Source organism: Schistocerca serialis, chromosome 2 (genome assembly GCF_023864345.2).
Source record: "Schistocerca serialis cubense isolate TAMUIC-IGC-003099 chromosome 2, iqSchSeri2.2, whole genome shotgun sequence".
Taxonomy (NCBI): Eukaryota; Metazoa; Arthropoda; class Insecta; order Orthoptera; family Acrididae; genus Schistocerca; species Schistocerca serialis.
This window is the reverse complement of record NC_064639.1, coordinates 484894194-484911069: the sequence shown is the minus strand read 5'-3', so window position 1 is coordinate 484911069 and position 16876 is coordinate 484894194. Positions and strand designations below refer to the sequence as shown.

At 45.5% G+C, this 16876-nt stretch overlaps 1 protein-coding gene across 1 annotated transcript in view; it reads right to left on the bottom strand.

The window, feature by feature from the left end:
• The window catches only part of LOC126457410 (platelet glycoprotein V-like), a 102406-nt gene extending 93951 nt beyond the window's left edge, over nt 1-8455 (bottom strand). Inside the window, exon 1 of the mRNA XM_050093679.1 lies at nt 8316-8455. Coding sequence (XP_049949636.1) covers nt 8316-8342 — 27 coding nt within the window. The 5' untranslated portion in view covers nt 8343-8455. The remainder of the gene's footprint in view (nt 1-8315) is intronic.
• Between the last annotated feature and the right edge of the window lie 8421 nt (nt 8456-16876).

The following is a 16876-nucleotide window of genomic DNA, read 5'->3' as shown; positions in this document are numbered from 1 at the left end:
ACGACATCACACAACACCCAGTAGACGATATCATTAAACTGGTAGCCGGCCGCGGTGGTCTCGCGGCTCTAGGCGCGCAATCCGGAACCGTGCGACTGTTACGGTCGCAGGTTCGAATCCTGCCTCGGGCATGGATGTGTGTGGTGTCTTTAGGTTAGTTAGGTTTAATTAGTTCTAAGTTCTAGGGGACTGATGACCACAGCAGTTGAGTCCCATAGTGCTCAGAGCCATTTGAACCATTAAACTGGTAAGACAACAAGGAGGTGACCGTGTAACATGAAGATAACTGGAAGGACCCTTTCTGAATCAGTGAGATCATGATCATGATGCCTTTTAAGTATTACAGGTGCGTAAAATATTTCAGAATTTAAGAGCTTCTGTCAGTGTACATTGTGCACGACCTAGTTAGTTTCAGAGTACCGTAAGTGTGTAGCCAAGTAAGATCAAAACTCTGACCCCCTTCGTGTTACTGATGCAAAGAATAACATCGTCAGGGGCACTGTATTTGTTTACATATAACTGTTAACGAAACTTTAGTCCATTCCCCATACCGTGTATCATAAAAACGAATTATAAACGAATAAACGAGTTTCTCACTAGCATCTGTGTCAAAATACTTGATAGTGCGTCATTCCTCTTTGTAGACACTGCTTTCATCTGTTTGTTTCATGTTGAAGTATTGACAAAGATGCCGCAGCAAAAGTAACGGCTAGAGCTCGTGAGCAGCCGCATGTACGGAAGTATGCCCCAGTGTTCCTAAATCTCTCCAGGCAGATGCCGGTTCAGTTCATCCATGGCTGTTCTAGCTACACGTGTGCTCCTGGCTAATGGTATAGAAGGCGGGTTTATGTTAAATTCAAATGGGAAAATTTTATGCCATGGTTTACTTTTTTGTTATTCCTTTATTTATACTTGGCTTATCCGAGACCTGATGATGGTCCACAGCATAAAAATGAGATTTGGTAGGTAAATTGGTCACTAACTCTTGCCTTGTATGTTTAACACTGGTACCTTTTGATCCAGACAGATACTCAAAGAACTTGATATAACGCGTCAGTGTTCACTGTAGAGCTTCTCGCGGTTATGGTCGGCAATTGTGCTAAATTGAGATCGATTTCTGCCGAAATGGAGGTTTAAACAGCTGGACGGGCCTGGAACTATACAGGTACAGCATCGAAATATTTAGCCTCACATTTAGAACATTTCCTGGCTGTATTTGGGAAAATTTGACAGCGAATACCAACAAATATTGTTTTTCAAGAAGAGTCAAGCAACATACACTATGTGATCAAAAGTATCCGGACCTTCCAAAGACATACGTTTTTCATTTTCACCTACTGCCAGGTACTCCATATCAGCGACCTCAGTAGTTATTAGATATCGTGAGAGAGCAGAATAGGACACTCCGCGGAACTCACGGACTTCAAACGTGGTCAGGTGATTGGTTGTCACTTGTGTCACATGTTTGTACGCGAGATTTCCACACTCTTAAACATCCCTAGGCCCACTGCTTCCGATGTGATAGTGAAATGGAGACGTGAAGGGACACGTACAGCACAAAAGCGTACAGGCCAAGCTCGTCTGTTGACTGTCAGAGACTGACGACAGTTGAAGAGGGTTGTAATGTGCAATAGGCAGAAATCTATCCAGACCATCACACAGGAATTCCGAACTGCATCAGGATCCACTGCAAGTACTGTGACAGTTAGGCGGGAGATGAGAAAACTTGATCGAGCGGCGGCTCATAAACCACACATCACGCCGGTAAATGCCATACGACGCCTCGCTTGGTGTGAGGAGCGTAAACATTGGACGATTGAACAGTGGAAAAACGTTGTGTGTAGTGACGAATCACGGTACACAGTGTGGCGATCCGATGGCAGAGTGTGTGTATGGCGAATGCGGTGAACGTCGTCTGCCAGCGTGTGTAGTGCCGACCGCACAATTCGGAGGCGGTGGTATTATGGTGTGATCGTGTTTTTTAATGGAGGGGGCTCGCATACCTTGTTGTTTTGCGCGGCACTATCACAGCACAGGCCTACATTGCTGCTTTAAGCACCTTCTTGCTTCCCACTGTTTAAGAGCAATTGGGGAATGGCGATTGCACAATGCACGGCCTGTGGCACAGTGGTTACACGACAATAACATCGCTGTAATGGACTCACCTGCACAGAGTCCTGACCTGAACCCTATAGAACACCTTTGGGATGTTTTGGAACGCCGACTTTGTGCCAGGCCTCACCGACCGTAATCGATACCTCTCGTCAGTGCAGCACTCCGTGAAGAATGGGCTGCCATTTCCCAAGAAACCTTCCAGCACCTGATTGAACGTATGCCTGCATGAGTGAAGCTGTCTTCGAGGCTAAGGGTGGACCAACACCATACTGAATTCCAGCATTACCGATGGAGGGCGCCACGAACTTGTAAGTCACAAGTCACTTTCAGCCAGGTGTCCGGATACTTTTGATCACGTAGTGTATTACTTCATTCGACACAGAACTCGCAAAATGACCACGACAGGAAAATCACAGAATTTTGAGTTTACGGGGGTGCACCGACAGTCGGCCTTCCCGTCCACCAATCGCAAATGGAACAAGTTAGAGGGGTGGAGGGGGGTTATGGGAGGCGGGTAGTCATGGGGAGACTGACAGCATTACCCAAGTACTCTCCACCGAACACCATAGGGTGACATGTGGAGTGTAATGCCGGTGCAGTTGTACATTGCCGTATTCCTATTTCAGCGAGAAACTGAGAGGTGATCAAAAAACTGCGTCATTCCATTATAAACAAAGCAGGTCACAGTTGCTTCAGTATCACGATAAATGAAACTGGGAGTACTAATCATGAAGAATAATACTCGCTCATTTGCGGTTTATCATATGGCGAGCCGGCCGGAGTGGCCGTGCGGTTCTAGGCGCTGCAGTCTGGAACCGCGAGACTGCTACGGTCGCAGGTTCGAATCCTGCCTCGGGCGTAGATGTGTGTGATGTCCTTACGTTAGTTAGGTTTAAGTAGTTCTAAGTTCTAGGGAACTTATGACCTCAGAAGTTGAGTCCCATAGTGCTCAGAGCCATTTGAACCATTTTTTCATATGGCGAAAACCTTTTATCGATGACTCCTACTGTTCATGAAACATTTTCGGGTATCCACATCGAAGTATTCCGCAGGGCTTGTAATGTCCCCACAGCAAATACCCTCTACCACGCACCAATTAATCATTTTCAATCAAACCATACACATTCATTCACTTTGGAAAAGTTATCTGATCTGATTTTCTTGTAATATATGCGGCGATAACTCGTCGACGCCAAAGTATTTTCTAGTGCATTTATTCTTTGAAATAACAGAGATGCATATATGCATTCTCCATGGTTGTTAGAGGGTAACTAGGACAGTTTCTGGAGTATCTGTTGAGGGATTGGCATGTTTCTGAGAGATACGTATTCTGCTTTTCTTCTCGCTAAAGCGAGCCAATTAACATTTGTTTTGAAGAGAAAGAGATTGTAAAAGGAAAATAATTAAGGCGTGGAATCACCGGAGATCTGGACATGTAATGGAGATGAATTTAATACACGATTTCCTCCATAAATAAGGTTTGTGACTTTTTTGTTCTGGAGTGAATGAACGAATGAGTTTTTTCTGAATCATTTGTTGATCACGTTGACCCAGTAATTAGTGGGGAAGTTTCAGCTGTGTCGAAGAGAGCCTGCAATCACTGAGTCTTTGTTAAATCGTCCAAAAAGGCTTCGTACACATATGGAATTCACAATCTTTCGTAAAAGGAACAAATTGTCCAAACGATTGATTTTCCCGACTGACTGCAGTGTTTAATAGTAATAATAAATGTAAAGATCTCTTACAGCAAGCCAGCCGCTGATTACCAAGACGAAGGACTCCACCAAAAATTCTATTTGGCTGATTCTTTTTATCACTATATTACGTAATGAAATCTTATATTAAAAACTATACATAGATAAAGGAGAGAAAGAGAGAGAGCGGTTGAAAATAGAGATAATACTAAGAATCCTCCATTAGTCTAATTTTTCGCCTGTCTTATCACGGATCAGCCAAGAACTGGGAGGGCCTTACTTTACTGTATAGACTTATGAGTGGAGGTGAAGGGATCTTAAAGACAACAGATACACGTCTATACAGACAAGAGATTACACAGAGATAGCGGCTAGCTGCATTCATCATCTATTCTTAGATTAAAGAGACGGCAACTTATTATCCGAACATCAAAATGTTAAAGGCTGTGTAGAATGTTTCCCAGTTCCTCTCACAAAATACAGAGACGTGCAAAGATCGCCGGGAAAATATTTTGATAAAAGATCTGTATTCTAAAAAGCACCGATCGCGCACCACATGAACTAACAAGTGATACAAAGTTTTTCCCTGTCTTGCATCTGCCGAGTGAAAGAGCGATGGTAATTTACTGTGACTGTGGTGTTTATTACATTTGTTGCCAATATTATCCTCTGTAGCAGTAGTGCAACAGTAGGTGGAGCATTAGCGAAAGAAGATTGCGTGAAGAGATAAGATGGGCAATCAAGAAGTGGAAACAGTCGACGTCGTTTGATATGTATGCTTATGGATCCGAAGCATAAAAATAGTTGTAGGGAAGCAATTTCCAGAGGGAGCTTCAGTGAAAGAATCGGAAAGATATGAAATTCATCCACGAAGAAATTAGCTTGGAAAGCTCGATCGACTCTTGAGCATTGCTCTGAAGTGTGGGATTCTTACCACATATGTTTCACCGAGGAAATAGAGAAAATCTAAGGAAGAACAAAGCGTTTCGTCAGGGTGGCTGACTTAGAAGGCGCTAGTGCGTTACTGACACACCATCAACTTCTAGTGGCTACAAGAAAGTGTAGTACGTCATGGAGAGATGTATTTTACAGTGAAAATCCCCTTAGCGTACGTTCCAAGAAGTTAAGAAACATTACTCCCTTCAAGGTACGTTATTGTGATAGTCCCAGGACGAAAAAAACATATAAATTCGTGGTTGTGAACAGGCTTATCGACAGTCGTTCTCGTACGCAGTATTCGCTAATGGTTCAGGGAAAGAGGGAAAGTGTAATGGAGCCGGGATTACGCTCCTCCAAAAGCCGCGACATTAATAAAAGAGCAAGATGGAGAAAGACAAGGATCTGTTAAAAAAAAGATGCAAGGAGCGACAGGAACTTATCACATCTATTCTTCAGTTCGTACACTGATATGGTAATGAAGAAAATGACAGTGAATTTCATAAGAGAAGTAAAAGTGCATGAGGAAGAGATAGCAATTCTTAGGATTCTAAACGGTCTAGCTATTGTGGTAGAAAGTAGGGCGGACGTAGATTTCTTGCTGAATCAATGGTCCGGATAATTCACACAGAAAATGCGTTGAAGACGAACAAGGCTTAAACGAAAGTAATGAAAAGATCAACAGCGACTTACGTATCTTCCAAACAGGAGCAGACTCAATAGTAAAAGAAACCGAAGAGTTCTTCCTCTCTAGGAAGTGACACCAATTCAAGCTCATTCTGAGGTCTTCCTACCCACCATTCGCGACTGGGACAGGAAAAGAGGAGGAGAATAGTGGTATACAAAGTACCCTGCATCACACATCGTAAAGGTAACTTGCTGAATATAGATAGATGTAGATGAGTACTGTATGTTTCGTGTCTACCCTAGCACTGAGAACTATTGCCTCGTTAGACAGTTGTTTGCAGAAGTAACATTTACAAGAGTCACAGTAAAACGGCTATCTTTCTTTCATCTAGTATAATCTAGTCTCATTTCTGTGCCTTATGTCCCTTCCTGAACCACAGAAACGGTTCGTCTCCGAAAACAGTTCCTGCTCAAATAACTATCAACTATGCGACAGCTACATGCAGTTTGTAGCTCAATTTTACGAACACTGTATTCACCAGTACAAGCAGCAGGCCGAACAACACTGGCATCCACATAGTTATTGGAAATGCGGGGAAAAAAATTCTAGAGTGAGAAAGGATATTGTTTCGTAAGTGCCAGAGCTGATATTTGCCAGGAGAATGAAAAAACAATGGCGGCCTAGGTGGCCGAGCGGTTCTACGCGCTACAGTCTGGAACCGCGCGAGCGCTACGGTTGCAGGCTCGAATCCTGCCTCGGGCATGGATGTGTGTGATGTCCTTAGGTTAGTTAGGTTTAACTAGTTCTAAGTTCTAGGGGACTGATGACCTCAGATTTTAAGTCCCATAGTGCTCAGAGCCATTTGACCCATTTTTTTGAAAAAAAAACAATGTATCTTTGAACGTAATAGATTTGCATCAAAAAAACTGAGAAGCTATTATGATGGCACAGAACTATGCTGCTCACTGCATCACCACAAGGAATAATGAGACAAATTAGTAAATAAATACGTTATTGAGAACTCTCTAAATCCCATCTCAGGAAACTGGATCTAACTGCCAATAAGAAAGACTTTGCAGGTTGATGGCTCTGAGCTCTATGGGACTTAACATCTGAGATCATCAGTCGCCCAGAACTTACAACTACTTAAACCTAACTAACCTAAGGACATCACACACATTCATGCCCGAGGCAGGAATCGAACCTGCGACCGTAGCAGTCGCGCGGTCCTGGACTGAAGCGCTTAGAACCTCTCGGCCACAACTGTTGTTGGTAACATTAGTTGTTGTGTGTTTTTCCAACAATTAATCTAAACGTGAACAGCCTCCTGAAAATGAAGCTACCGGCTCGACATCGATAACAGTGCTATTAGGATAAATAAATGTATTATAACCAGTTGTTGATTGCTGTTTTCATCTTTGAAAGAATTCTGTACAGGGCCACGATCTCAAATAATAATAATAATAATAATAATGGAACAGAACCATTATAACAGATAAAACAACACCACATAACAAACCGGACATCATTCTCACCAATAAAAAGAAGAAATCAACACAACTAATCGAAATATCCATACTCAATACAACAAATATACAGAAGAAAACAGGAGAAAAAATTGAAAAATACATCCAACTGGCTGAGGAAGTCAAGGACATGTGGCATCAGGATAAATTTGACATTATACCAATTATACTATCAAGTACAGGAGTCATACCACACAATATCCACCAATACATCAACGCAATACAGCTACATCCAAACTTGTATATACAACTACAGAAATCAGTAGTTATTGATACATGTTCAATTACCCGAAAGTTCTTAAATGCAATGTAACATATACCGTACAATTAAAAGGAAGTCACGCTTGATCAAGGTCCGCGTCACTTTCCATTTTTAACCAGACCTAAGGTCTGAGAAAGGAAAGAAGATAATAATGTTGTTGTTGCGGTCCTCAGTCCTGAGACTGGTTTGATGCATCTCTCCATGCTACTCTATCCTGTGCAAGCTTCTTCATCTCCCAGTACCTACTGCAGCCTACATCCTTCTGAATCTGCTTAGTGTACTCATCTCTTGGTCTCCCTCTACGATTTTTACCCTCCACGCTGCCCTCCAGTACTAAATTGGTGATCCCTTGATGCCTCAGAACATGTCCTACCAACCGATCCCTTCTTCTAGTCAAGTTGTGCCACAAACTCCTCTTCTCCCCAATTCTATTCAATACCTCCTCGTCAGTTAATAATAATAATAGCAGGAAGAAAGTTTTCGTTCCAAATGCCATTAATACTCATGCATTACGTTTTTTCTATGATAATACAAGTACAGAAATATAGTACAGGCTTTTAACTAGTAGAACTGTAGTCAACAAAAACCAGTTCTCATATCTTTTAAAGTTTGCCATTGCATAGGGAAGCATAGCTTCACACCAATACCTTGCACCATCTACTAACGCATGTTTGAAAGACTTTCTCGGTGGTTTGACACCTGCGTCAAGTCTAGTGGCTTACAAGATTACCAAGAACACAACACTGAAGACGCGTTTTGTGAAGAAAAGCCGGCCGGTGTGGCCGAGCGGTTCCAGGCGCGTCAGTCTGGAACCGCGCGACCGCTACGGTCGCAGGTTCGAATCCTGCCTCGGGTATGGATGTGTTGATGTCCTTAGGTTAGTTAGGTTTAAGTAGTTCTAAGTTCTAGGGGACTGATGACCTCAGATGTTAAGTCCCATAGTGCTCAGAGCCATTTGAACCATTTTTTTGTGAAGAAAACATGGCACATTTCGATTTCCGCTTGTAGGAGCTGTAGTGCAAAGGGCGCAATAAACAGACGACAACACAGCTCCTGGTAGATGAACGGTGACTTTTAGGCGTGGGGTCTTAAGTCTGAAACAGCAGACGGTGCAGAGCGGAGAAATAGATGTCGAGACTGCATAGCCTACTCACCCAGAGGGCCCCGACGATTCCGAGCATGTCTTGTGTCTGCTCGAGAGGCGCACAGAGAACTACGCCGTGACGGCGCTGCGTCTCCTCTGATATCGGCGATGCAGGGTCCACAGGCCACCCGCGATAGCAGCCAGAGGCTCACGCAAGTCCCTGCAAGTCCTCCCTGCCATTCATGCAGAGGACTGCCGACTCTTCTCCAGCGGGGAACTGTTCGCTTCTCTAGCCCACTCCACGTTACAACAGTTACAACAGTGTGCCAGAAAGGGGCTCGAAGCCGAAATCTTGCGGCTCGTGGCAACTTCACAGCAAACATAAAAATAGCCAAAGCCTTGCAGATAAACAAAAATTACGCGAAGCGAAATGTAGTGTGAGGGGGGCTATACGAGAGGCGTTCAACGAACTCGAAAGTAAAATTATACGTACTGACTTGGCAGAAAATCCTAAGAAATTTTGGTCTTATGTCAAAGCGGTAGGTGGATCAAAACAATATGTCCAGACACTCTGTGACCAAAATGGTACTGAAACAGAGGATGACAGACTAAAGGCCGAATTACTAAACGTCTTTTTCCAAAGCTGTTTCACAGAGGAAGACTGCACTGTAGTTCCTTCTCTAAATTGTCGTACAGATGACAAAATGGTAGATATCGAAATAGACGACAGAGGGATAGAGAAACAATTAAAATCGTTCAAAAGAGGAAAGGCCGCTGGACATGATGGGATACCAGTTCGATTTTACACAGAGTACGCGAAGGAACTTGCCCCCCTTCTTGCAGCGGTGTACCGTAGGTCTCTACAAGAGCGTAGCGTTCCAAAGGATTGGAAAAGGGCACAGATCATCCCCGTTTTCAAGAAGGGACGTCGAACAGATGTGCAGAACTATAGACCTATATCTCTAACGTCGATCAGTTGTAGAATTTTGGAACACGTATTATGTTCGAGTATAATGACTTTTTTGGAGACTAGAAATCTGCTCTGTAGGAATCAGTATGGGTTTCGAAAAAGACGATCGTGTGAAATCCAGCCCGCGCTATTCGTCCACGAGACTCAGAGGGCCATAGACACGGGTTCACAGGTAGATGCCGTGTTTCTTGACTTCCGCAAGGCGTTCGATACAGTTCTCCACAGTCGTTTAATGAACAAAGTAAGAGCATATGGACTATCAGACCAATTGTGTGACTGGATTGAAGAGTTCCTAGATAACAGAACGCAGCATGTCATTCTCAATGGAGAGAAATCTTCCGAAGTAAGAGTGATTTCAGGTGTGCCGCAGGGGAGCTATTCACAATATACATAAATGACCTTGTGGACGACATCGGAAGTTCACTGAGGCTTTTTGCGGTTGATGCCGTGGTATATCGAGAGGATGTAACAATGGAAAATTGCACTGAAATGCAGGAGGATCTGCAGCGAATTGACGAATGCTGCAGGGAATGGCAATTGAATCTCAATGCAGACAAGTGTAATGTCCTGCGGATACATAGAAAGAAAGATCCCTTATCATGTAGCTACAATATAGCAGGTCAGCAACTGGAAGCAGTTAATTCCATAAATTATCTGGGAATACGCATTAGGAGTGATTTAAAATGGAATGACCATATAAAGTTGATCATTGGTAAAGCAGATGCCATAATGAGATTCATTTGAAGAATCCTAAGGAAATGCAATCCGAAAACAAAGGAAGTAGGTTACAGTACACTTGTTCGCCCACTGCTTGAATACTGCTCAGCAGTGTGGGATCCGTACCAGATACGGTTGATAGAAGAGATAGAGAAGATCCAACGGAGAGCAGCGCGCTTCGTTACAGGATCATTTAGAATCGCGAAAGCGTTACGGAGATGATAGATAAACTCCAGTGGAAGACTCTGCAAGAGAGACGTTCAGTAGATCGGTACGGGCTTTTGTTAAAGTTTCGAGAACATACCTTCACCGAGGAGTGAAGCAGTATATTGCTCCCTCCTACGTATATCTCGCGAAGAGACCATGAGGATAAAATCAGAGAGATTGGAGCCCACACAGAGTCATACCGACAATCTTTCTTTCCACGAATAATACGAGACTAGAATAGAAGGGAGAACCGATAGAAGTACTCAAGGTGCCCTCCGCCACGCACCGTCAGGTGGCTTGCGGAGTATGGATGTAGACGCAGATGTAGAATGCTCTAACTGAGGTACAGTTTACGACCCTCGGAACATTAATTCTGCCAGTAGCGTTTTTCTTATTTTATAAGTAAACAGTTCACTTGCCACTTCACGATCGCTACTCACTGCATTTATTCTAGACAGTGCCTGAAATGGTACTGCGGGATCGTGGGGTTTACTGCTGTTCTAGTTTTAACTGACATGGACGAGCTGGAAGGTTCGATGATTGTATAAAAACGTAGGCAATGGATAGTCTGAGACTATGAAAGGCATCCAGAATGAGATTTTCACTCTGCAGCGGAGTGTGAGCTGATATGACACTTCCTGGCAGATTAAAACTGTGTGTTAGAAGGTAGGAGACGAGGTACTGGCAGAAGTAAAGCTGTGAGGACCGGGCGGAGTCGTGGTTCGGTAGCTCAGATGGTAGAGCACTTGCCTGCGAAAGGCAAAGGTCCCGAGTTCGAGTCTGGGTCGGGCACACAGTTTTAATGTGCCAGGAAGTTTTATGAAAGGCATATTAAGTGCATACCAGACTATCCAGTCCTACGGCCGAAAAACGTACAAAGAAAAGTCATGAAAATTACACGTAAGTGCGCCTCAACAGTTGTGGGGTGAGCGCAACAGACTGCTAACCAAGGAAGCCCGGGTTCGATTCCCTGCCGGATCGGAGACTTTCTCCACTCGAGAACGGGATGTTCTGTTATCTATATCTTCGTACCGTCTTAACTGACGCGAAAATTGCCGGCATGGTGCCACATGATAACTCTACACATGTGTAGTCTTGTACCAGTGTATGGTTTGGCCCTAATGAATATTCTGAATTGTCGAAACACATTTTGAGATGGCTGTATGGGCACGTCCAGAAGGCTACTTTATATATATATATATATATAAGAAGGAAACATTCCACGTGGGAAAAATTACATAAAAAAAAGGTGAGGTGACTTACCAAACGAAAGCGCTGGCAGGTCGATAAGACACACAAACAAACACAAACATACACACAAAATTCAAGCTTCCGCAACAAACAGTTGTCTCATCAGGAAAGAGGGAAGGAGAGGGGAAGACGAAAGGAAGTGGGTTTTAAGGGAGAGGGTAAGGAGTCATTCCAATCCCGGGAGCGGAAAGACTTACCTTAGGGGGAAAAAAGGACAGGTATACACTCGCACACACGCACATATCCATCCACACATACAGACACAAGCAGACATATTTAAAGACAAAGAGTTTGGGCAGAGATGTCAGTCGAGGCAGAAGTGTAGAGGCAAAGAAGTTGTTGAAAGACAGGTGAGGTATGAGTGGCGGCAACTTGAAATTAGCGGAGATTGAGGCCTGGCGGATGACTAGAAGAGTCCTACTCCAAATCCCATGCCACTTTCCTTGACGTTGACCTCCACCTGTCCAATGGCCAACTTCACACGTCCGTCCACATCAAACCCACCAACAAGCAACAGTACCTCCATTATGACAGCTGCCACCCATTCCACATCAAACGGTCCCTTCCCTACAGCCTAGGTCTTCGTGGCAAACGAATCTGCTCCAGTCCGGAATCCCTGAATCATTACACCAACAACCTGAAAACAGCTTTCGCATCCTGCAACTCCCTCCCGACCTGGTACAGAAGCAAATAACCAGAGCCACTTCCTCGTCCCCTCAAACCCAGAATCCCCCACAGAAGAACCACAAAAGTGCCCCACTTGTGACAGGATACTTCCCGGGACTGGACCAGACTCTGAATGTGGCTCTCCAGCAGGGATACGACTTCCTCAAATCCTGCCCTGAAATGAGATCCATCCTTCATGAAATCCTCCCCACTCCGCCAAGAGTGTCTTTCCGCCGTCCACCTAACCTTCGTAACCTGTTAGTTCATCCCTATGAAATCCCCAAACCACCTTCCCTACCCTCTGGCTCCTATCCTTGTAACCGCCCCCGATGCAAAACCTGTCCCATGCACCCTCCCACCACCACCTACTCCAGTCCTGTAACCCGGAAGGTGTACACAATCAAAGGCAGAGCCACGTGTGAAAGCACCCACGTGATTTACCAACTGACCTGCCTACACTGTGATGCATTCTATGTGGGAATGACCAGCAACAAACTGTCCATTCGCATGAATGGACACAGGCAGACAGTGTTTGTTGGTAATGAGGATCACCCTGTGGCTAAACATGCCTTGGTGCACAGCCAGCACATCTTGGCACAGTGTTACACCGTCCGGGTTATCTGGATACTTCCCACCAACACCAACCTATCCGAACTCCGGAGATGGGAACTTGCCCTTCAGTATATCCTCTCTTCTCGTCATCTGCCAGGCCTCAATCTCCGCTAATTTCAAGTTGCCGCCACTCATACCTCACCTGTCTTTCAACAACTTCTTTGCCTCTACACTTCTGCCTCGACTGACATCTCTGCCCAAACTCTTTGTCTTTAAATATGTCTGCTTGTGTCTGTATGTGTGGATGGATATGTGCGTGTGTGCGAGTGTATACCTGTCCTTTTTTCCCCCTAAGGTAAGTCTTTCCGCTCCCGGGATTGGAATGACTCCTTACCCTCTCCCTTAAAACCCACTTCCTTTCGTCTTCCCCTCTCCTTCCCTCTTTCCTGATGAGACAACAGTTTGTTGCGGAAGCTTGAATTTTGTGTGTATGTTTGTGTTTGTTTGTGTGTCTATCGACCTGCCAGCGCTTTCGTTTGGCAAGTCACCTCATCTTTTTATATATATATATATATATATATATATATATATATATATATATATATATATATATGTTGCATGCATCTTCCTTGGAGGGCCAGACATGCATCGGAACGAATTACGACTCTTAAAAAGCAAATGCAAATTGTCGGTTGGCCTAAGCTCAGCGTGAAACCTGCCTGGGTCCTGGAGTCAGGTTACGCGTACTTTTGCCTTCAAGAATTAAGTAGCAACAAAGAAATAGCTTTACAAAAGTCCTGTGAAGCACATTTTTTCAGAGCGAATCGGGGAACTTGAATAAGAGTGATTCTAGAGCCTGGAACTGTCGATACATTTAGATTTCTCTTTCTTGCTCTTTGTGGCCCTGACAACTATCACGTTAATGTACACTCCTGGAAATGGAAAAAAGAACACATTGACACCGGTGTGTCAGACCCACCATACTTGCTCCGGACACTGCGAGAGGGCTGTACAAGCAATGATCACACGCACGGCACAGCGGACACACCAGGAACCGCGGTGTTGGCCGTCGAATGGCGCTAGCTGCGCAGCATTTGTGCACCGCCGCCGTCAGTGTCAGCCAGTTTGCCGTGGCATACGGAGCTCCATCGCGGTCTTTAACACTGGTAGCATGCCGCGACAGCGTGGACGTGAACCGTATGTGCAGTTGACGGACTTTGAGCGAGGGCATATAGTGGGCATGCGGGAGGCCGGGTGGACGTACCGCCGAATTGCTCAACACGTGGGGCGTGAGGTCTCCACAGTACATCGATGTTGTCGCCAGTGGTCGGCGGAAGGTGCACGTGCCCGTCGACCTGGGACCGGACCGCAGCGACGCACGGATGCACGCCAAGACCGTAGGATCCTACACAGTGCCGTAGGGGACCGCACCGCCACTTCCCAGCAAATTAGGGACACTGTTGCTCATGGGGTATCGGCGAGGACCATTCGCAACCGTCTCCATGAAGCTGGGCTACGGTCCCGCACACCGTTAGGCCGTCTTCCGCTCACGCCCCAACATCGTGCAGCCCGCCTCCAGTGGTGTCGCGACAGTCGTGAATGGAGGGATGAATGGAGACGTGTCGTCTTCAGCGATGAGAGTCGCTTCTGCCTTGGTGCCAGTGATGGTCGTATACGTGTTTGGCGACGTGCAGGTGAGCGCCACAATCAGGACTGCATACGACCGAGGCACACAGGGCCAACACCCGGCATCATGGTGTGGGGAGTGATCTCCTACACTGGCCGTACACCACTGGTGATCGTCGAGGGGACACTGAATAGTGCACGGTACATCCTAACCGTCATCGAACCCATCGATCTACCATTCCTAGACCGGCAAGGGAACTTGCTGTTCCAACTTGACAATGCACGTCCGCATGTATCCCGTGCCACCCAACGTGCTCTAGAAGGTGTACGTCAACTACCCTGGCCAGCAAGATCTCCGGATCTGTCCCCCATTGAGCATGTTTGGGACTGGATGAAGCGTTGTCTCACGCGGTCTGCACGTCCAGCACGAACGCTGGTCCAACTGAGGCGCCAGGTGGAAATGGCATGGCAAGCCGTTCCACAGGACTACATCCAGCATCTCTACGATCGTCTCCATGGGAGAATAGCAGCCTGCATTGCTGCGAAAGGTGGATATACACTGTACTAGTGCCGACATTGTGCATGCTCTGTTGCCTGTGTCTATGTGCCTGTGGTTCTGTCAGTGTGATCATGTGATGTATCTGACCCCAGGAATGTGTCAATAAAGTTTCCCCTTCCTGGGACAATGAATTCACGGCGTTCTTATTTCAATTTCCAGGAGTGTATATGCAACGCCTCGTTGTTCGGTTTAACAATTTATAGAAGAAATGTGACCGGATAAACATTACTGTCTCGCCGGCCGGGGTGGCCGAGCGGTTGTGGGCGCCACAGTCTGGAACCGCGATACTGCTACGGTCGCAGGTTCGAATCCTGCCTCCGGCATGGATGTGTGTGATGTCCTTAGGTTAGTTAGGTTTAAGTAGTTCTAAGTTCTAGGGGACTGATGACCTTAGAAGTTAAGTCCCATAGTGCTCAGAGCCATTTTTTTGAGCTCATCGGTTCCAGTCATTCCACCAGGAAGGAGGTACACGGTTCATGTTGTCCGTAGTTCAACCATGCCTAGACGGTTCTATACCGCAGTTCGAACGAGTCCGCATTGTTACTTTGTGATGGGAAAGGCTCTCAACAAGGGACGTGTCCAGGCGTCTAGGAGTGAACCAAAGCGATGTTGTTCGGACATGGAGGAGATACAGAGAGACAGAAACTGTCGATGACAAACCTCGCTCAGCCGCCCAAGGGCTATTACCGTAGTGGATGACTGATACCTACGGATTATTGCTCGGAGGAACCCTGACAGCAACGCCATCATGTTGAATAATACTTTTCGTGCAGACAGAGAACGTCGTGTTACGACTCAGACTGTGCGCAATAGGCTGCAAGATGCGCAACTTCACTCCATGGCAAGATTCATCTTTGCGACCACGACATCATGCAGCGCGTTACATATGGGTCCAACAACATGCCGAATGCACCGATCAGGATTGGTTCAAAAGGGTTCAAATGGCTCTGAGCAGTATGGGACTTAACATCTGTGGTCATCAGTCCCCTAGAACTTAAAACTACTTAAACCTAACTAACCTAAGGACATCACACACATCCATGCCTGAGGCAGGATTCGAACCTGCGACCGTTGCGGTCGCGTGGCTCCAGAATGTAGCGCCTAGAACCGCTCGGCCACTCTGGCCGGCGATAACGACATCACTCGACTAAAGTTGTCAGCATGTTCTCCAGACATTAACGCCTGGGATAGATTGAAAAGGGCTGTTTATGGATCACGTAAACCACCAACCACTCTGAGGGACCTACGCCGAATCCCCGTTGAGGAGTGGGGCAGTCGGAACCAAATGTTTAAATGTGTGTCAAATCTTATGGGACTTAACTTTAAGGTCATCAGTCCCAAAGCTTACACACTATTTAACCTAAATCATCCTAAGGACAAACACACACACACCCATGCCCGAGGGAGGACTCGAACCTCCACTGGGACCAGCCGCACAGTCAATGACTGCAGCGCCTGAGACCGCTCGCCTTATCCCGCGCGCAATCGGGACCAACAGAGCCTTGATAAACTTGTGGATGGCATGTCGCGACGAATACGGGCATCCATCAATATAAGATGACGTGCTACTGGGTAATATAGGTACCGCTATGTACAGCAATCTAGGCCATCACCTCTGAAGTTTTCGCTGTGTGGTGGTACAACATGCAATGTGTGGTTTTCACAAGCGTAGAAATGGCGGAAATTATGTTTATTTTGATCTCTATTCCAATTTTCTGTACAGGTTCCGGAACTCTCGGAACCAGTGTGATGCAGAACTTCTTTTGATGTGTGTAGCATAATTTATAATCTAGAATGTATTTTGACCGATTGTAAGCCCCTTTTGACAAGTTTTTCAGGGTTAATCCTCTCCTTAATATAGCATAATTTAAAATCTAGAATGTATTTTGACCGACTGTAAGCCCCTTTTGACAAGTTTTGCATGGTTATCCTCTCCTTAGTATAGTATAATTTATAATCTAGAATGTATTTTGTTCAAATCACTTCTAGAATTTTTTTATTTGCTGCATACACTCGACTTCAGCTCTATTGTCGTCCACACTTCATACAATGCCGTGAATCTCAATAGTCTCCCATAAGACGT